At 40.9% G+C, this 22,263-nt stretch overlaps 1 protein-coding gene across 2 annotated transcripts in view; it reads left to right on the forward strand.

Annotated features, from left to right (window-relative positions):
• Positions 1-22,263, forward strand: part of akap7 (A-kinase anchoring protein 7) — a 68,586-nt gene that overhangs the window by 7,527 nt on the left and 38,796 nt on the right. For both annotated transcript variants that reach the window (XM_008300405.1, XM_008300406.1), the window contains exons 7-9: positions 1,664-1,776; positions 3,268-3,314; positions 4,465-4,565. In XM_008300405.1, the coding sequence (XP_008298627.1) occupies positions 1,664-1,776; positions 3,268-3,314; positions 4,465-4,565 (261 nt within the window). The remainder of the gene's footprint in view (positions 1-1,663; positions 1,777-3,267; positions 3,315-4,464; positions 4,566-22,263) is intronic.

A 22,263-nucleotide genomic window follows, 5' to 3' on the forward strand; every position in this document is an offset into this window, starting at 1 on the left:
TCTAAATAATTTCCAAAGAGCTTAATTGTTGACAAGTGATTGATTGATCTATAAAACATCTAAAGTTTGCACTAATTTGAGCGATATATTCAAATACAGTGAAAGAAATTGCTTTCATCTTTGTTTAAAAAAAACAAAAAAAAAATCATATTTTAGAAACTGCAATCAGACAATTTAGACTTTTTAGCTTAAAAAAAGACTTCAATCAATAATAAAAGTAGCTGACAACTAGTCAAGTAAATGATAAATCATTGTAGATTTCAGTCCAGCTTTGAGTCCTTGCTTTCATTTCTAACAAATATAAGGATAATTTATGTATTTCTTTAAACAAAATGTTCATTTTTTTCAGTATTTATTGGATGTTTTGTAAAGCTGCAACAATTCTTAAATTAATCTGCGTCTGTTTTGATGATATTTTAATGATTTCGACTCAGAAAAACTGTAAAATATGTGATCGCAGCTTCTTAAATGTGAATATTTCCTCCTCTAGAGCAGTGAACGGATCATTTCTGAGCTTTGTGGACTAAACAAGACATTTGAGGAAACACTGATCGACTTTGTGTACGGTTCAGTGGATCAAACAGCGAATCGGTTTATCAGAAGAAACACCCACAACTGTTGGTACATAGTTAAATTAGTTCAGCAACCAGTGGACTCGTCTTTACGTGGTGTCGTCTCTGCAAAAGTTGTATTTTAACAAGCGGCATTCATTAAAACAAAAACAGTTCTGCAACAAGCAAAGGAAGGAAAAAGCTGGACTCTGCTGTCGTCGTGTCTGAACTCTGCAGAGCTGCCATCGATTATCTACTAACCTTTCCCTCCCTGTGGAGCCGCTCGTCTAAAAATACCGAAGCCCGTCGACCGCCTCGGCGTAGACGTGTCCTTGCAGTGTTGATGCCCTTCTTCCTTTAGTCCGTCTCTTTGTGGTTAAACGATATGCGGCCGAAAAGCTTCTCCCTCGTTTCTTTATCGCGGGTTTGAAGTGTGTCCGGTTACGTTAGGTAAACCGACACCGGTCCTTTTGGGTCATTTCATGCCAACTCGTCTGATTTTTAAATATGTTTTCAGTGGATGTGAAGACTTTGCCTTTAAAGAGTTTCAAAGAAATCAAAATGGTCCTTACTGGAAAAAAAAAACTGTTAAAATGTCCTAAAAAATACATTTTCTAGCTCTGAAGCTAATTTTAGCTGCAGCTCCAAATAACATTTTGACTTGTTTCTACCCACTGAAGACAATGGAGATGTTAAGTTTTGAAAATTAAAGATTTTTTTGTTTTGATATTAAATTATACATTTTTATTATTTTAATTTCTGTAAAAAAAAAAAAAATTCCACAAAAGATATTGACATGATTGTAAGTTCCAGCTTTTCCTGGAGGTTTCTGGGATGTTCAGTAAAATAAATCAGTTGGTGAGATGCTTTAAAAGAATCGCTGAAGTTATAAGATTTAACATCAGGGGTTCAAAATTCATAACTCAAAGTATTTGGAGTAAAGCTGTAGGACTTTGCAAGGTTCCGAGGTTTAAGTAGAAGTTTTTGGATGATTTAAAAAAAATAAATGACGCGAACCGGGAAACACTTTGAAATCTGGTTTAATCGGCGTGGAATGAACCTTTTTTTTGTTTTTATCAATAAAAAAGTCTTTGTGTGTTTTGCTGCTGCAGAGCTGTTGCGGAGCCGCTTTGAGGATCAGGGTCTTCTGCAGGGAGACGGTCGCGGGTTCGAACCCCACCTCACCATTATGAAGCTGTCCAGAGCGTCCAAGCTGCGATCACAGGTACGCACACGTGTTCTGGGCGGAGTTAAGTAATTCAAATAGCATGTGCAGGGCTTTTGCTGCCTTATTAAGGGATGGCTACAGACAAAAGTGAGCGAAATCAGATCATGTACAATAAATAATAATGTTCAGAAATCTGTAGTTTTTCTGTTATTTTTGGTCAGTTTGAAAACAAAAGCATCTATTATGTGTTTGTAAATGAAACAAAATGGTTAAAATATGCATTTCGTTTTTATTCTTCTTGTTTCCTGCAAGAAAGTCTGATATATAAACTCACCACTGATGCAAGACGGGAATGCTGGTAGAAAACTGTTGATCGTGTGTTAATATATTTATTTTACATCGATGCAGCTGATTATTTCTCACAGCTGACCTGTTAAACGTCATATATTTAAACATGATGTTACCATGGAGATCTAGCTCTGCACCATCAGTTACCATGGTGATCTAGCTCCGCAGCATTGGTTACTATGGTGATCTAGCTCCGCAGCATCAGTTACCATGGTGATCCAGCTCCACAGCATCAGTTTAGGCTAACCCGCTAATCTCGATGTGGTTTTCTGCTGCTGTATCTGCTTCAAGGTTCGACATGTTGTGTGTTCAGTGATGGTTTTTTGCACATCTTGGTTGAACCGGTGCTTGTTTAAGTTACCGTTCTGTTCCTTATTTCTTATTTTCTCTTTTTCGAACCCTAAACGTGTTTGTACGTGAAAGTCTGGCACGTCCAGACTCACCTAAATCCCCTTTTCTTCCTCCTTCTGATGCTCTGTTAGAACTTCAGCGGGTCGTCTTGACCTCGTGTACATCCTTAAATGCAGTGAGTTGATGCCGTTTGATTGGCCGATTAGATGTCTGTGTTAACGAGCAGCTGAACAGATGAACCTCAGAGAGTGAAGCTAATAGAGTAAATAATTTTCTTAGTGGAAAAAGTAGAAGTTGAACATGCAGACGTGGTTTTATTCCAGCTCTATTTTTCCACACATTGCCTCAGTTAACTTGTTTTTTTGTTTGTTTTTGCTCTATAAAAGCTGACTTTCCACATCCTTGTTATTACCTTCAGCGTCCTCCCAGTGGCTGTAAAACGTGTCATTTAATACTTACATGTATTGCTTCCAGCCAAAGCTACTGGTGGGGATAACTCAGTCACTGTGGCGTTTGGATGTGTATTATTTTACAGCATCGGGCTCAGAGCCAGACAGTAATAATGATGGATGAAAGGGAGGAATTACTCAGAAGTAGAGTTTGGTACGAGAGGATATGTGTATGAACTGGATAAAGATAAAAATAGGAGTTAAAAGATAAGCCGGGATCGGGGAGACGGAGGAAGGACAGCATCCATCTTTGTCTTCCTCTGACACCTGAAGGCGGCTCATCCTTCCTGGCGCCGGCCGGCCGGCCGGAGATCTCGTCTTCCTCCAGTGTTTGAATTTATTTCTGTTTGCTGAGAGGGAAAGTGAGCGTCTTAAAAACTTTTCCTTTTGTCTCCGTCAGGGTATAAAGCGTGTGGATCCGGCGCTGTACTCCAACTACACTAACAAGTAGGTACTTTGTTTGTCCTGTGATTAAAAAATACTGCAGCAAATAACTTAACTGACACCAGTTTAAGGTTTTACCATCTGGGAGGTGAATCGGGACATGAATTTACCCAGTTTATGCTTATTATTATTGATTTTAACATTGCATTCAAGGTGAGTTCTGCACAAATCCAACTCTGATCTTTTAATTCGCTTCCTCAAGATTTAAAAATGTCCAACTTACTGGTGTCTAAAAGTTGTTTGCTTCTTATTTCATGATAATTTCACTCCTGTTTCCTCATTTTTAACCCTCCTTTCTTTGCTCCTGCTACAGTTTTCCTCATTTTTTACTTCAACATAAAGTCCTGCAGCTCGATGGAAACTCAAACCACAGCTAGAAGGAGGGAGAACACAGTTAGAATAACCAATAAAACAAAAGTTAGGCTTAGTATTTGTTTCACAAAAATTGGAAAAACTTGGAATAAACCTGGCCAAAAATCACCCTACATGCTGTAGATATTTAAATATTTCCATGTTTAATTTGTTTCTGTATTTGTACCGTCTCTGCCGTGTACACAGTCTGCAGTTCAATCGAGAAAGTCTCTGAAGTTTTGTGGCGTGACTCCAGAAAGATGTTCCACCATCAGCTGATGCGATGGGGTCATTTTGGGATTTCTTTGTGTTTTTTATAAAGATTCACGCTCTTTCAGACTTCTGGGGTTCAACAAGGTTAAGAAAAAAGCAATATGTTGATAAATCCAGAGAAAGAATCCAAGTTTACAGAATTACACGTGGAAATGAAAACCAAACATAACCTGCAGTTCAACTGAAAACTCTCAGAATTTTTGTGACATGACTGTCGGTCTCAGCTGAGTCACTGATGGCTTCACGGTTGCTCCTGGAAGTGCAGAATTTTTTTGTTTTTTACTAAAATTGATCAAAGAAAAGTATTTATTTTTAGTACATTTTTGAAATGCTACTTGCAGAATAAAGTGAGTTGGATGAAATATCACGAAAGCACGCTGATTTAACCTCGTGTAGCTCATGATTGATTTCTTTCAGGAACCATGCAACAAATCTTTCTCTTTTTACAATTTCCCAAGCGCATAATTTGCTTGATTGTGTCACTTTCTACTCGTCTCCCTTGACTTTAACTCTCTCCGTCTCACCCCAGATTCTTCGGCGACCAGACGGTGGAGCGAGTGGATCTGTGTTCTATGTTGAAGAAGAAGCAACAAGATGGATATTACCACACGGAGACTTCGCTTCAACTCGGTCAGTACAGACACACAAACTGGATTTTTTTTGTGTGTCGGTGTGCGCAGGTGCAACACTGAGCCACCAGAGGGCGCCGTCACCTCACTTACAACATGATGAGTGTCCATGTTTGTGGGCAGAATGTGCTCCTGGTTGTGTGTTTTTGGTAATAACTCCCTGATTTTGTTTAATTTTTGATCTGCGTGGAGCTCGTTGGGCGTCTGTTTGTGTCTGGATTCACTTTTGGAAGGTTTGGAAGCGTTTGTTTGACCGGAGGGAGGTTTTCAGCAGGTTTATGTAACACCATCAAACTTCAACAGAAGCTAAAATAGAGGAAAGAACTGGTCTGATCAGACACCACGAGGATCCTCAAGAGCTCGTTTCCATTTGCCAGTCGCACACTGCCTCCCTGCCAGTTCCTTGGAAACTTGGCGGCGGTGTGGAGTAGTAGCTCTGATGCTCGCTGAATGAAAGGAGCAGTGGAGGGTTGGGGCTTTAAAAACAGTTCTGGTAAATGGAATATATTTGGATTTCTTCAGTTGAAGAATGGCTCAGGTTTTTTGGATCTTGTTTGCATTTTAAAGCAGTTTCACAAATGAACACTTTACACGCCAACACGCCTGAAAACACACATCACATGACCGTCCACGCGCACTGTGGCGTGACGAATCGTGAAAAGACGAGGAGCAGGGCTGCATAATTAGCCGAGTATTCATTTAGAAGATGATTTTGGCTTCTCACAATCAAACGAATTGTGCTGTGGATGTTCAGAACTGTAGAGGGCTTCCTGAGCTGGCGGCGGGGCCTCCAGGGAGCCACTGAGATGTTTTGGCTTCGCTTTTCGGGAAGCTGCCGTGCACGAACCCCCGCAGCGACGGCCCCGGATGGACGATGCAGCTGCAGCCCAGAGGTCGAAAGACAACGTCAAATCGATCTGGAAATCATCCGCTGATGTGGAAATATTTTAGATTTACGGCAGGTCGTGCTGAGCAAGAACGGATGTTGTGCAAACGGGGCGTCAGGGTTGTGTCTGTGCTGCTAAACAACGCGTAGAATTTGTTCCAGCAGGTGAAAAAAAAACACCACAAACTAAAACTCAAGAAGAAGAAGAAGATTACGCTGTACAGTGAAAAAGCCACACGTGTTTGTGTGTTGAAGGCCTGAATGTGTTGCTCTGCTGCTTTTAAATGAATCCGGCTCATCACATTGAGGGCAAAACCACGTCTACAAGCTGCGTTTTTAAGCTGTAAAGTCATAGAAAACCCAGTTGCGTTGCAGTTTTTGCACCATCCAGACAGCCGGTGTATCTGTGCTCCTTATGTGAAGCAGACACCGGCAGAGAATTCGGTTGAAGAGGACAAGCTTTTGCAGGAAAGTATCAGATCTGTGTGGATAAAACAAGCGGCGGTGATTCGTTTCTGCAACAAGTGTGTGATAAAAGCTCCTGCTTCCTTTATCCGGGCCGCACCAACGGCCAAATAAATCACAGTTTCCTTTTAAATTATGACGCGCCAAACTTTAAAACCCACCTAAAATAAAATAAAGATTAATTTCAAATTGTTTTATTTTTGCTCTAAACCTGTCGAACCCCCTGAATAACGCAATCAGCAAATCACAAAGGCTGCACTTGAGGGCGTAAATTATTCAGCACCTCTAATCCGGGATTTATTAATATTTTATCACTTTTTTAAACTCTAATTGCAGAACGTGCAGCAGTTGGAACGCCCTGTTTCAGTGTCAGAGACTGATGATGGTATTTTATCATTATTATTACTTCATTTAACTTTTGTGATCATTGTTCTGACTCTATGCAATTAAAAAAAAAAAGTGCAAATACGTGATTAAAGCAGGTTAAATTTAAAAGCTCTCATGTTTGCAAAGGTAATATTTAACTCTTATCTCGTGGTTTTGCTCCGTCACATTTAATATAAACTTTATCTGCCAGAAAAATCACAATTTTATATCTTCAACAAGCCGTTTGGCTCGAATTTAAACTGTGATCCGACTTTAAACTTTCAAAATAAATCCTTTTTTGTGATGGATTTAGCAAAAATAATCAAGTTTTTTGAAGAAAGTTAAGGGAGAAACTCAATCTAGTGGAGTTCTCTAACTCTAATTTCAGAGTGTGCACCAGTAAGAAGCCTCTGAGCCATGAAAGAATTGAATTATTGTATTTTTTCATTATTATTACTCGTATTTATTCATCTTGACAGCGTTTGTGATCGTCTGTTGGGCCTCCACAGTACATCCAGTTCTCTGTATTAATGGTTCCCCCTCCGTCCCTCCCGAGTGTGCGCATTTATAATTTATTCATTTATTTTAATTTGGGTAAACAAGCTTCTCCGTATTGATTAACACCCTCTTTAATTTCTGTTTGCGTCAATAAACTTGGAGAGATTAGTTTTTAATCGTGCAACGGAGCGCTGCCTCATTTTAAATCTTTATTTGTTCAGTTTTATTCTTTGTTGGTGCAACTCGGCCTTAAATCGCGGGGGGATTAGCACAAGCGAACGTGCACGCATGCGGTGTAATGGATTGGCAGAGGCTCCCCAAATCCCACAGTCAAGTAGCTGCTGCAGCGAGAGCGCTGTCAGCATGAGTGGAAGTGGGCTGTCACAATGTTTTGTGGATCACTGGGTTGTCTGAGGAAGACAAAGGGCGACTCTGTGAGCGTGGGAGTGACAGACACAGCAGAGAGATGTTTACCTCACACTTGACATCATCAGAAAGCTTCTGTTTGTGTCAAGGATTCCTATTCCATTTAAAATGCACGGAAATGATTTAAAAAAAAAAAAAACGCATCCGGCGCTTTGATGCGGTGGTGCAGCGTGCAGCTGGGAGCGCTGCAGTGTGGACGGGTTAATCCTCGCTCTGACTGTGTGGAAGGTTGCAGGAATTAAGTGTCTCCCTCTGCCTCCAGCTTATAAGTTGCATAAGCTTTTTAAACTGACACTATGTAAATTTTTTAAAAAAAGGAGGAGGAATAACACCGTCCTCCTCTGACAAATCAAAAAAAAAGAAGCAAGACACACCCTCACTCGACTGCATTCACTTCTGGTTTGGATTGCAGCCTTAGATTCTACGCTACTTGAGCTATGCTGTTTTTTAAATGTCCTATATTTTTAGTAGAGGTGGAAAACTTGGTGTCGAGTCACAAGTATTTATACAACATATTTAAGTCTTCAGCCATTGCACCAAACTGGTAGAAAAACAAGACAAATGAACCCAACAGGTTCAAATACTGAGGTCAGGACCCAACAGTGTTATTTATCAGGTGGATTAGTCTGAATAATTTAAACATTAAGGAATAAATCACGACACAAAAGTACATAAAATACAATTTTACCCATAAATATTAAGGCTAAGAGCCGACGGTGTTATTAAATATGGGACTCATTCATCTACTTTAAATAATAGAGTTCACCAGAAGGCATGTGGGAGACTCTGAAGGCAACTGGGAGAAGCTTCTTTGGTTGGATGAGATCAAATTTATGGCAATCAGCGTAGTGGTGGCAGCATCATGATGAAGCACGGTGGTGGCAGCATCATGATGAAGCACGGTGGTGGCAGCATCATGACGTGGGGATCTTCTCAGCAGCAGCCTGGAAGGCTTGTGAAGGTAGAGGGTGAATGAATGCAGCAAAGTGTAGAGAAATCCTGGAGGACAACCTGATGCAGTCTGCAGGAGAACTGAGACTGAATAGAAAATTTGTTCTGAAAGTTACACAGAAATGGTTTAAAGTCAGAGTCCAGACCTCAGTCCCACTGAGAATTTGTGGCTGGACTTGAAAAGCGCTGTTGACTGGTGATGCATGTGTAACCTGACAGAGTTTGAGTTTGAATGAAGTAAAACTGCAGCTTCTAGATGTTCAGGCTGATGGAGACCAACACAGAATGGACGCTGTAACAAAGGTGCATCTACTAAAGACAGACTGGAAGGAGATGGACACTTATGCAGTTACTCATTTTACATTTTATATTTTTAATTAACTGACATTACTTTGTAAAAATCACTTTGAGATGAAAGAATCTTCTTTGGAAATTCTAGTCAGAAAGGCCAAATTTAATGGACGATGGTTTAATGTTTAAAAGCCACAAAGGGGACGACTTCCGAGGCGGGTGAATACTTTTAATTGGCACTTTAACTTTGTTTAGTAACCATTATTTTTAATGACTGAATATATCAGCGAACTAGCACGGACGTCTTCCAGAGTGTTTCGTGGGTTTTATGTTTGAAAGAACAAATCATATGCGTCTCTAAATTAATCTCCAGTTTCTAAACATTAAATATATTTTCTACAGCGCCCCTCAAATGCTGCTGGGACAGCTTTGGCAAACCTCGGAGGAAAGACAAGCTCAGCATGATCGACTGCCTACTTCAGGAAAGTCTCTTTTATGAGCCAGAAATGAAGTGGGGGAAAATCGGCCTGAAAAACCTCCAGGTTGAAAAATGGCCGCCGTCCAGGAACGAGCTTTAGACCTTCGTAGTCTGAAGCAAAAAAAAAAGAACGCACGATGAGCAGCGCGAGGGATCGGCGTCTCCACAGGAGGACGGTTATTATTCAGCCCAAACGCCGCCGTCGTACCACTCAGTCGGGATTTAAATCACCGGGAACATGAATGATTTAAAGTAGCTGGAAGTTTTATTGCATCCTGTTAATTTTCAGTGCGTTCCGATGCGTCAGTCGTTGTTTACGTCATGAAATATGACGTTTGAACAGTTTCTTCTGCTTTGTTCTGCTGCTTCATCTGATATCATCACCATGAATGACAACCAGAGAAAGTCGCATCTCCTGATTCCTGGCAGGTTTATCTTCCTCCGCATGACACCGAGGTCCAATGTGCTTTTTCCTGGTGCCGCGCACTGGTCACCGTCTGATTGTGTGTTAATCCCATAATCCACAGTACAACATAATCCACAACAGAGCCGTGAAACGCAATCCGACGACGGGGGGGTTTGTGTGTCATGATGGGGAGGAGGCGAGAATGTATAGAGGAGAAGAAAAAGGGTTGAGGAGACGAGGACGGTGGTTTTAAAGTTAAATTGTGATTATTTCATGCAAGTAAATAATTAAACATGGGATAATGCGACATGTTCACGTAGCGTTACAACAATATAACACAATAAAACACAAATATCATCGGATTAAAGCTAAATAAGAATATAAAAGACTCCTTTGGTAATTCAAATAGTTACGTTTACAGCACCAATGCACATACAAACTGACGTATACAGACATACATTTAAAAAATAGAATATATTTAGACTTTTATATAATCTCACACTGCAGTCGAGCAGGTTTCTCCCCATTTTATATGTTATTGTGCGACTTTGCAGCAGTTTAAGGCCGTTATTTTTCTTATTTTTTTAAAAATTGTTTTTAGAATAAATTCCGACTTGATAAATATTTTACCCGTCAGAATAATTGTATTTATTATCAGGGGAACAGTTTCCATCCACAACTCCCCAGCATAATGTTTGAAGGTTTAAAATAAATGTTTATTGGCATCTGGACAGTTGGAAAAACATCCAGCTGGTCGCCGTCTTCCTCGTTTTAAAATCTGAACAATGGTTTTGTTTTACAGCAGCGGTTTTGTAAAAAATATCTTCAAATGCAAGATTCTGCAGCAAGAATCAACGAATTGTTCTGCAAAATTGGTTTCCGAGGTGTGAAAATATCGACTTTATCCTCCTGAAAATGAGCAGATTGTTTGTGGGAAAGCAGCGAGACGTCTGCAGCACATGTGGTTACGGTGATAGCGCTCAGGCCGGTTTAATGCTACGAGTCCAGCTGCTTTTACAAAGTACAGCCAAACCAAATACCAAACAATGTCAGGCATGTGTGCATTGTTTTTCCTTTATTTATTTATGTAGCATTGTTTGAAAGTCCTTTACAATCAGAAGAAAAACAGCAATGAAACGAGAAATAAATCTAAATTCTCACAGACGGATTCAGCAAATCTCAGCAGGTGGTAATAAGATCGTACGCTGTGAGGATTGTGGCAGCAGCTTTTTGAACTAATGGCAGAACATGAAGGGCAGCCTGAGTAATTACTGTACAGATGGAAAAATAGATCCTCAGAAAGTCTTTGACATTAAGTTCAGGTGAAAGAAACACGACTGAACTGCGTTCTCGACGTCAAACTAAAAGGTTAGAATCGAATAAGACTCCCAAATGTCATGGCTTACGTAAAGGGGTAGAATGAAGATAGGCTGATAAAATGGAGACCGTAAATGGTGTAAACCAGGGTCTGATTAACTCGAAGGTACAACAACGACAACCCTGTTTGATCTCAGCCTTTGGTACACGTCCTGCTTCCTGCTTTCTGAGGGAACCAAAGGAAACCTGCTGTTCAGCCAATCAGCTGATCGTTGGACCAAATGTTCCACGGTGCACTTCGCCCGCTAACCTGATTAGCCTAAATGGATTCTAAATCAGCATAAAAAAAGCTAGTATCTGAAATCAAACTAGAGCTGAAACCAAGCAAACCGTGCTGAAGCTGTACAGGCCGACGATGCAGCTGTTTTTCCAACGTTTTGTCAACATGTCGGCGGTTCTTTCCACTAACTGGGGCGCATCTCTGACTTTTCAGCCCAGCAGCACATGTGGACTCAGCGTGTTGTCCATGAAAATGTCGGTGGATTTACATGAACTCTTTCACCAGTCATGAAAATAAACCCGCGCGTTATCTGTAGATGAACAAAATGCTCCACTTTGCGCTCGATCTGCAGCCTCGTTAGCGTAAATTCATTCTGAATCAGCATAAAAGGCTAAACTGGCAGCATATTTAATCATTCGAAACTGGTTACTAAGAACATGAGCTGCACTTTTTCATATAATTTCTAAAAACAAAACTCTATCAGCACAACAACTACTGAGGTAATAAATAAGTTGGAGCACTTAAAAGTGGGGATGTTCCTCCTGACGCCAGAAATAATGGATTAATCCTCAAAGGCTGTTGATGTAGAACCTTTTTCTTGATCAAAGCAACACTAGAGATTGGAAGAATTGGATCCAGTAAGAGCGTATCGACCAACCAGTCATGCTGTTTGCACCAAAACCCAACATGGACGGAGATTATCCTGAAAAACCACCGGGTCACCGTTAGTTACGCTCCACAGTATCTGTACACGGTGTACTTTGGGTATCACGTGTAAACAGGAGGTATCTGGTGTTGTGTCTTGGCAGGACTCTACTGGTTTTATTGTTTTGTGACCGTGTATATCCTGGCAGTCTTAAGGTTTCTAGAGTGTCTTATATCTCAGAAACAACAATGCATTACTAATAATGATAAATTAAACACAATGATAATGGATAGATGGAACCAGAAGCTTCTTGGACCAAAAGCGACATTTAGCTGTATATTAGCGTTGCAGTACTTCTGATCGTTTTTCCAGAAGACCTACAATAAATCTATGAAAGAACCAAAATTCTGGATCGTTTCTGGCGACTAACAGTCACTACGTGGTCTTCACAAGCGAGTGCAAGCGTTCGTTCATGTGCGGAAGAAGATCAGAGTAAGTGGGGAAGGCTGTTGTGTTGTCCGCTTGTGTTTGGACAGATGGCAAAAGTTTAGAGGTCAGAACTGAGACGCCAACTCTGCTGGAATGTGCCGGTAATCCAAGCAAAGGGATGAAGACAATTAGAGGAGTCTGTTGTTGCGCCACCGCAGAAGGTTCTTGGTGAGAAAACCGAGGAACTTTCTTTAACTTGGCCGGCGTCTGGTGAAACGGTACCGGAGCATCCAAAGAAAAGAAAGAGAAGCTGCATAAACACGTCTTCATACGTAGAGGACTGGATGTTGCTCCTGTCGAGGCCTGTTGGTGTTTGCAGTACAAAACATTCACACCTACAGTAAGAAGCAGGTATAAATACACGTTTCTGCAGCCCACAGATGCAGCAGCACACGGCCAGAAGAAGGAGGTTTGCTGCCCTGCGACCTTTTGGTATTTTACCGAGATAAGGTTACTGTACAGGCTGCCGCGCTGCTTTGTTGTTTCTTTTTTTCATTTTTATTTTTATGGAAAACAAATCTCTGGCAGTTTTTCCACTCGCCCGCCAGACAACCAGATGACGCAGTTGGCCAATTTGCATGTAAGTGGGCTAATTTCTCTCCGGAGTAACGCTGAATGAGGAGGCTATAATATGTGAAAGATGAAAATTGAAGAGTTAAAGGGCTTTTTAGCAGTACTCGGGGATTATTGATGCCTCGCCGATGAAAAGCGGCGCGAGAACGTCCTCGCTGGTGGGCTTTTTTTCCAACGTACATTAACTGGTTTATTGTGGCACAAAGTAAAGACACTCAGCTTTTTATGATGATGGATGTCTTGCATTCGTGGCTCAAAGAAACAAAGCAGATGTTTTCTGCAGCAGAGGAGGAGAAATCATAAATACATTTTACAACTGTACAGAAACCTGCGTGCAGAAGAAAACAATGTGCAATCGTTCCTTGGGACTCGTTTGCATTGTGACTCCATTGTGGTTTTTTTCTCACTTTTTGTATTAGAAAAGCTGCTGGAGGTCGTGTTTTGCTGCAGACAGCGGCGATCGGGGTCTTTGAGCTGGAAGAACAACGAGGTTTTAAATAAAAACAGTACAATACAAACCAAATACACCCAAGGCTTTATCTGTTGTTTCTTTAAGACGTCCCTCGTGGAGACACTGGCGAAACCCTGCTGGCTGTGTTTTCTAATAATTAATTTTATTCAATAGAGTCCCTCAGCTCTCTACCGTTCCTTTCTTCTTCTCTGTAATACTTTAGAGCGAGAGAGCTCATGAATGTCTAATATATTAGGGAAAGACCGTCTGAGCGAGGCCTTTGTTGTCGCATATATCCTCCTTCGTGGGACAGAAGCGTTGCCAAACGTTGTTCGGTGATAGAAGTTGAACATTTTTAAGCTTGAGCGACTTCATAGGCAGAAATAAACGGCACCGCTGGTCTTCTGACAGCCTGTTGTTATCATTTTAGTATAAAATAACCAGATTCAGATGGTTGAATATGCTGGAAATATTACCTTTATGTGATTTTAGAGTTTATATAAGCTGATAAGGCTGATAGGTCGAGAAAAGAAGACCACAAAAAGATGCAAACACACCAGAAAACGTTGTAAAATCACTACAAAAACAAGCCAAATCCCCACATAAAGGGATAAAAAGCACCACGAGATGTGAAATCACTGCAAAAACACACAAACAAACCACAAAAAAATGTGATATTGCAGGTAGTTTTAGTAATTATATGAATATGTGCACGCTGGTCTGCTCCTATAGTTTGTTTTATTATTACAGTAGAAACTAACCAGGTTCAAATTATGTATTATGCTGCTAATACAAGCTTCTTATGTTGATTTAGAATTAATCTTTATGCTGATGATAAAGCCTCAGCAGGTAGAGAAAAGGTGTAAAATCACCACAAAAAGACGTGAAATCACCACAAAAACGTGCAAAATCACAACAAATAAAGGCAAAATTCCCACCAACGTGTGAAATCGCTGCACAAACACCACAGAAAGACGTGACGCTGCAAGCTGCTCTCAGTGTTAATATGAACATGTGGTCTGCTCTGAGTCTGTTCTTACAGTTTTAGGATAATAAAACTGTTCAAGTGATATTTATAAGCTGAGAATACTTACTTTTTTTAATGTTGGTTTCGAGTTAATTTAGGCTAATAAGGCTAACAGAAAAGATGCAGAATCACTACAAAAAGATGCAAAATTGTCAAGAAAAGTTGCAAAATGACCACAAAAACATGCAAAATCCCGACATAAATAGGCAAGAATACCACAAAGATGTGCTCTTACAAGCTATTTTCAGTAATCACATGAGTAGGTGCACGCTGGTGTCCATTTCAGTAAAGACATGATTAGGTTTAGAGGATGTAATCTGATTAATGTTGATTTAAAGTTCATTCGGCTCATGAGGCTGCAGGTAGAGTCACTCTGTTCTGGGGAACAATCAGCTCATCTACAGATAAGATACTTTGTCGATATTTTTTCAGTCCGCCGACGTTTTCTTTGGTTCGCTGCAGCCACAGTCCATCCAACCGTCCATCTCCATCTCTGGGTCGTAATTAACACTCCGTCATCGGCGTTTTCGTCCATCCGCGGCGCTAACCCGATCAGTTCTGCTAAATTAGAAGGAACAATACGCGGTTTGTTTGGTTTCAGCTGTCGTTTGATTTCGCTAGCTAACGAAGCACACCGGATACACCGCTCCCAACGCTGCCAACTTTGGGACCCTTCATTTAGCCTAGCGGCGGGAGTAGCCGTGCATGAGTAACGCCGTCTTTCCTGTTGCAAACCTCCAATAGTATGCAAACTTCTGAGACTTTTGTTTGACTTGCGGCGTGACATGTTTTTAGCTATAGACGACGACGGTTACAGCATCTGAGAAGCTTCACGACTTCTCAACTGAAAGAAATTGCATTCCTTCTCCTCTTCCACACTGTCCCGAAGAGGACCAGAATAGGATTTTGTCTCATGTGCAACTTGAAAAGAGTGAAAACAGTGAAGTTCTGCCAAGTGAACATTGATCTTCCTGCACAATCACATGTACCTCTTGCAGGCTGCTGTACGATTGAACTTGCAGTCTTCTTCTGTCTCCTGGCCAAGTCACAGCAAGTATTTTAGACCCTGATGCATCTCGAAACACATAAACATTATGTAAAACGATCCCGGCGTTACAAGCAGAACAAGAGAAGTTCGCGGAAGCAGCTGCCAAACCATCTGTATGTTCCAGCAGCAAGTGCCAATACTGACAAAGCAGGAAGAGTTAAGTTTGTATGTGGTCTGAAGCCTAAATGTATAGCGAGCGCTGCAGACAATAAGCACCTTGCAGTATAGCGGATGCTAAGAGGATATAAGTTGTGCTGGAGTGAGATTAAAGTGATGAGAAAGGACAGCGGGACAGAGAGGAAGGAGAAAAATAAGGCAGCAGTGACTGAGCAGATGGACAAAAGGAATGAGATTAAACAAGAGTGATAGATGAGTGTGGGAAGAGAGAAGGAAAGGCAGGCTTGTAGGGGCAGGAGAATTAAACAGATAGCGAGGATGAGAAAGGCTGATAGGACGGCCGGACAGAAAATTGAGTGTCTGAGCGAAGGTGACGTTAAACAGACGATCGAGTTGGGGTCGGACGGTGACGGAGCTGAGATGATGAACAGAGCGAGAGGAATAATATCAGCTGGATGGAGGACGATGGTTTGATGCATCTGAGTTAATGAGAATCAACCGAAATAAACTAGAATATTTCTTATCAGGCACAGGCTCTTGGTCTCAACCCTGCAAAGCCTGAACCATGAAATAATTGCCAGAAGTGTTTTTGAAGCTGGAGTGCTTAATGAACTGTCTGATAAATAAAAATTAAAGATCAATCTGCACATGTGAGCTTTGATGTGGACGTCTCAGAAACTCATCTATCAAGTGTGATACACTTGGCGTTAGAGGGCTCATTAGGGACGTCCCAATACAATCCCAATCACTTATTATTTAGCATCTACAAATACCAAGTCCCAATCCAATACCGTTGTCCTACATAATACACAGTTCAATTTCATTAACGCTAATAAACTTAATCCAATGTTTTGGCTTTAAGCTGAATAGTTCTGCAAATTGCATTTCTGCATCCAAGCTGTTCATTGAGAACAAACGTTTACATATTCTCATAAAGACCACGTACATCATGGACTTGAGTTTTCAATGACTCTTAGAACTCCTAGCAATCATCACTTTTGTTCACAGCTGTAGGCGGCTATGAACCTTGTTGTAAAGCTCTTGTAGTTGCTCCACAAGTTCCAAAAGACGATGAAAACCTGTCTTCTCTAGATGCATGTCAGAAAACGTGTCATCGAACCGCTGTAGTACCTGGTTGTTCCACCAGGTGGAGCCTCTCACTGTTTAATAATGTAGAGACCAGAGGAGGCGTCACTCAGACTCCAGCCAGAGCTCATGTTTCAGACAAACTGGTTCATCTCAAATTAATCATTCTTTTTCTGATTGTTTTTTTTATTAAAAGTGACTCAGACTGCAATAAAACAAATTATCGTTGCAGCTACCGCGCCCCGTCCTGTGTATTCACAATATTCCCCATCGTAGTTGAGGCTATTAGCATGCTAGCATTCGCAAACACAAAGTACGCTGTAAATTTCCGTAACACTCTTGATAGACATCGACCTGCGTGGTTTAGTTTATGCGACAGTTAGCGGAGTTAGCATTAGCTCTTCTCCTTCAGTTACCATGGCTATTATTGCTTCACCCTACAAATTACAGGGTTTTAACATGTGACTGCAAAAACATAGAACCAAGAACCTACCTGATCTCTCCTGAACTTCTTTTTTTCATTAAAAATACTAATAATTCTCAATATCAGCAGAAATGAAACGTTTTATTGTGAGACATACACGTAAAATTACAACAGTCAGATGTTTTATTAAATATAAATCCAGTTGCCACAATGACATAAATATTTCTTTTTCAAAAATGGCATAAAGAAAATAAATATATACAAATAATGTGCACAACTTCAAAATGTCACAGCAGTGACGATGGCAAAAAAAATCCCGACAGAAACGTTGCATGACGGAGTCAGAGAAGCTTTACTGACCTCAGCAGTCTGGACGAGCAAATCAAACCACCGCAGCGAAGTCGTATTCAAACCAGCAAGTAACTAAATGATCGGTTCTGTCATGGCAGCGTGAGCGAACACTGACGGAGCGTGAATGTATGCGAAAATGCCGCGTTGCATTAACTTCACCAAACAAAGCGACGAGCAGCGCAACGAGGCCTGTAGTCTCCACTGTGTGTGTCCAGTCTGTGCTTTAAGTCTTAGCCGAGTGTGCAGCGCATATAAATAATGTTTTCCTTTGTCGGGTGGACCAGGGGAGTTTTTTATAGTGAGTAATCCTGCCAAGTGGCTGCCTTTCTCCTCTTGGTGACAGGAGAGCAGAGCAGTAATCTGTATGGAGATGGAGTGGTCCTGTTTGCTTTAGGTTTGACTTTATCAGCTGAGTCGTTCACAATAAGCAGTTATGGCTAATGGGACGTGATTTATCAATTTTCCCCTTCTCTGTGGGAATAGACCAGTCAAACATCGTAGCCTGTTGCTCTGGGACGTTGCTGTTGAACTACTGGCTCAAGCATTCGGCAGATTACTTTATATATTCTTGTTGAACGTAGAAAGCGTAAAATTAAACCTTGCTCAGATTACATGTGCATATTTTTATTGCCTCTATTCCCTTCCTGCCCCAAGCCCTTTTAACAAAGTCTGAGACAGTGCTAATGGAGTCCACTGGCAACCATTTGTCCATCAATTAATCTATCAGGTCGTCTTGTAGATCAGCTGCAGTACCTGGTTGTTCCACCAGGTGGAGCCTCTTACTGTCTTATACAGTAGCGACCAGAGGAGGCGTCACTAGTTCATGTTGGCAAGCAGAGAGCATTGTGGGGGTTTAGCTAGCAACGGGACCATGACAAAGACTTCCGTGATGATTAATGACCTCCAACCAGAGCTGGAATCGATCAGGACAGTGTCCCCGATGCCGAGCTTTGAGATTGGATCGTATCATTCCTAGCCGACTGTTTTACTGATTAATCAAATGATCTAAACGACCAGTTTTCCTCCAATAAAAGCACCATTTGATTCACATTCATTTTGTTTTGATAAACTGTATGTTATTGTATAATGCAGCTAAGTACAAAATGCAAACAGAGATTTACATAATGAAGTGCAAAACTTAATTCCAACATGATTAAGACGAAATACAAAAAGAAGACTTATTATTTAGGTCAAAAGAAATCCAAGTTTCTGTCTCCTTAACCGATCGATAAAGCAGAGACTGACTAAAGCTCAGTGTGGTCCAGTTGCTCTCTGACTTTGATCGTAGCTTCGATTTATATGAAGCAGAAGCTGAACTCGCTGCATCACGGTTTTCTTTCATTTCTGTAGTTGGTGAGTTTGTATGAAATCGGGATCTTAGTGGGTCAGAGCAGCAGCTTGGTTCACATCTTTTAGTCACTATTGCACACAACAAAAAATACTTCAGAGCAGTTTTATTGGTAATTCAGCCACGTTCAGCCATCATATCTCAACTCTGCACAAATCATCGTTTTGTACGCTATCATTTGAAGCATACGGAGACTTTTGAAGCCTTCGGGCTTCAGAAACGGCACTGTTGTCTAACACTATAGCGCTGACTGCAGCTGAAAGAAGCGGAAAATGGCTTATTACGCAGTCATACTGAGGAACAATGTGTTGAAGTTTGGTAAAACATGTTGCTTAAATGTACCGATGCCAACAAATTTTCATTGAATTGGCTGAAAAAAAAAAAAAAATCCCAGCAGCTTTACTGGGTTCTCCAACCGTCCCTTTGTTTACTTGGCAGCGTATATAATGCCCACATAAGGCCAATGTTCCTCCTCCTCTGGATGCCATAAAGGCTGATTTAGATCGCTGGAGCCGCTTACTTCCTCCCTAGCTGGGAAGAATTGCTCTAATTATATTAAACGTCCTGCTCGGACCGCTCTGCCCGCTGCAAACGAGCCCTGGTTTCTTATCTAATAAGGTCATCGAAGGGCTCGAAGGCTGGTTGAGTTTTTTTATCTGGCGCAGAAGGAAGCCCCAACTGAAGATGGCAAAACTCCAAATGTGAGACTCCATCAGTCGAACCCCCAGGTGATTGGCTCGGAAATGATCAAGCCTCAGTTTGGCTCAACATCGAGTTGCCTCAGTCCAGAGGACCTCTGTACCGAGCCTGACACTTTGGGTCAGCGCCTGGAGGTCCATCCACACTGCAGAGGAGCGTCCTCGGTTAACATCCCCTCGTCGTCTGTCAGGCTGCCAAGACGGTGCTTTTAAAGAACAGTACAACCAGGAGCTAGCTAAGCTAGGAGGCCAAACTTTACTGTCCTCTCAGCAGCTGGCAGCAGTATGGCTCAGTAGGAAGGTCATTTTTTCATTTTCATCACTACCACATCAGCAACTTCTAGCGACGCCTCACGTATAGAAGCGTCTTTACAAGTATCCAAGAAGTCAGTGACATGTTAGTCTCATTTTTGTGACGTTCTCAGCTCATAGAAAACAGCTCATGTAGAAAAAAATCACATTGTTTTAGGTAAATCTGACATTAGAATGCCTTATTTCACTCTTTTTTCAAACATTTTTTTGTTTTGTTGCAGTAACTGACTTAAACTAGAAGCTTCTCTGTGCACAGATGCCCAGCAGCATCTACTGCATCACTGCATGCGAGGCGTTTACAGGGCGTCAGTAAGTTCAGCACAGTGGTAATTTTGATTTTTGTTTGTTTTAATAATTTTTAAATAAAATTAAAATTTGTTTTCGTCAAATTAGTCATTGGATTTAGTTTTAGTCTAGATTCAAAAGTAAGTGAAAATTATTCTTCCTTTTTGTCTTGTCTTTAACTGTCCTTTTAGAGTAATTTTTGCATTTTTGTGACGTTCTCAGCTCATAGAAAACAGCTCATGTAGTAAAAATCACATTATTTTAGGTAAATCTGACATTATGACACCTTATTTCACTGTTTTCAAGTAATTTTTTCTCACAGCTTTGTGCTCTGCAGTGACCGATGGAGACTAGGAGCTTCTCTGGGCCCATTTACTGATGCATGTGAGGCGTTTAGGGAACATCAGTAAATTACAGTATCTATTAATAAGCTGACGTTGAGCCCAGTGTTAATTTTGCCACCTGATTCTTATTTAGTTGTAGTGTTTTGATGAAAGTAGATATAAATTTTTGTCTAGTTTTAATCATTTGATTCAAATTTTGTCAGTGAAAACTAAAAACATTTTGTCATTTTAGTCTCATTTTTGTATTTTTGTGACGTGCTCAGCTCATAAAACCCAGTCATGTAGATTAAAACCACCTGGTTTCAGGTAAATCTGACATTAGAATGCCACATTCAGTCTTTTTGAACCAATTTTTGTTCACGGCTGTCTGAGCTGTAGTAACTAGTGGAGACTAGAGGCTTCTCTTTGCACAGCTACCTAGCTTAGCATCTACTGCAGCCTGCATGTGATGCATTTAGGTAATACCTATAAATTGTTTTTTGTATACAGATGTTCAACCCGGTGTTGATTTAGTTTTGTTTTCATCAAGAAAAATTAAAATTAATTCAGTGAGAAGTTTTGGGTACAGTTTTATTTCTGATGAGCCGCAATAGAAGATGTTCTGGAGTCAGCTTTGATGCAAAGACGTGTCCGTTAGCAGGAACTCAGCACCACAGTGAAGGGAAAGCAGCGCACTGTTTATTTAAATGTGAACATGCAACAGAAATACTTTCTCTAAATAGCAATCTGACCTCAGCATTGATTGAAGCGCTCTGGCCGTAACTCTCCACCCCGAGGTCTGGTGTCGTAGAAGAACTGTGAGTGTTTCTGGTGCTCCAGAGAACTTAGATGCCATATGCCTCCTCCTCGGTTTTCCAGATGGTCGTATTATAAATATCAAACACGAGAGGCCAATCAATCTGTCGACTTTTCCCGCAAAGACGAATATTTTGAGTCAAGGACGCTGCTTCAAAAAAAAAAAAAGAAGCTGTAGCACCGTCTTGTTTAACTTCTTAATGAATACGTCTTATTTATGCTTCAAACCTTCATGAACGCTTCCTATTAACTTTGAGACCTTTTTGGACGAACCTGTTTGTACATTTTGTAGTGAAAAAAACATGTTTCATGTAACCTTGGTAATATTTATTTGTTTGACGTTGCCTTCCTCTGCTGTCGGGGTTGGTGATGAGGGTTGTAAATAGAGATAATTTCCTTTATTTTTTATTTTATTTCTTACTCTAACCCACTCATTTGGTCACAACATGTCTGAGCTGTGTATGAAAAATGGAATAAATTGATTTTTATAGGAAGAAGAGAACATTTCAATCAGGAGATAAAGACAAAAAACGTTTCTTACAGTATTAGTTGATCGTACTGGTGCTAAAAATGATGTTCAGTGTGTATGAAGAGCTGATGGATTCGTTCTACGTTGGAAAAACTAAAGTACACAAGCAGATATCGATGCTAGTGGTGGATAAAATGTGTGTAGCAGAAGGAAGCAGCTGGACATTCAGGACTAGTGTTGTCACATCTGTTCAAATTGCCGTCGCCGAGATGCGAAGTCTGCAAAAGAAATTCGAGTGGAAATGCTAAAATGCCAGACATGTCCCACGCAGCCTCAACATTACTGCATTCACAACAGGTTTCTGCATGTTTTCTGTTCTTCTACATGCCGGTCAGCTCATCACATGTCTGTCAGTGTGTCTATAGTGTTTCAGTGAACACTGGCTTTATTACCAGAACAGACTCCGGTCCCTGTTATCTGCGACATGCAGTTGCCTCCTTCTGTTTGTGTGCACAACCTGTCTTGTGACTGCTTCAGCGCCGGGGCAGCGTGAGGTGATCTTCAGCCGAACAAAGTCAACACTGTTGCTCTGTTTTTTCTTTAGTCGTCTCCCTGTCAGCGGCGTGAGGATTAAATGAACGAATGCTTAACCCTGTGATCCCCAGAGCCTGCCGGCGCATTTCAGAGGCTTCTGTTCTTTTTTTAAAAATCACCAAACTGACACCGTTTCTCAGAAGCTGGAGCGAGTCTTGCCTGATGTGCAGATAGTTTGAGGCAAACTGCCAAATATCAGCTTCGTACCGTAATATTTCACCAAGATTGCTTCATTTTACATGTCTCGGTTTTTAAAAAATGCAAAAAAAAACCTTTTG

Source organism: Stegastes partitus, unplaced genomic scaffold (genome assembly GCF_000690725.1).
Source record: "Stegastes partitus isolate 25-593 unplaced genomic scaffold, Stegastes_partitus-1.0.2 Scaffold1535, whole genome shotgun sequence".
In the NCBI taxonomy this organism is placed as follows: Eukaryota; Metazoa; Chordata; class Actinopteri; family Pomacentridae; genus Stegastes; species Stegastes partitus.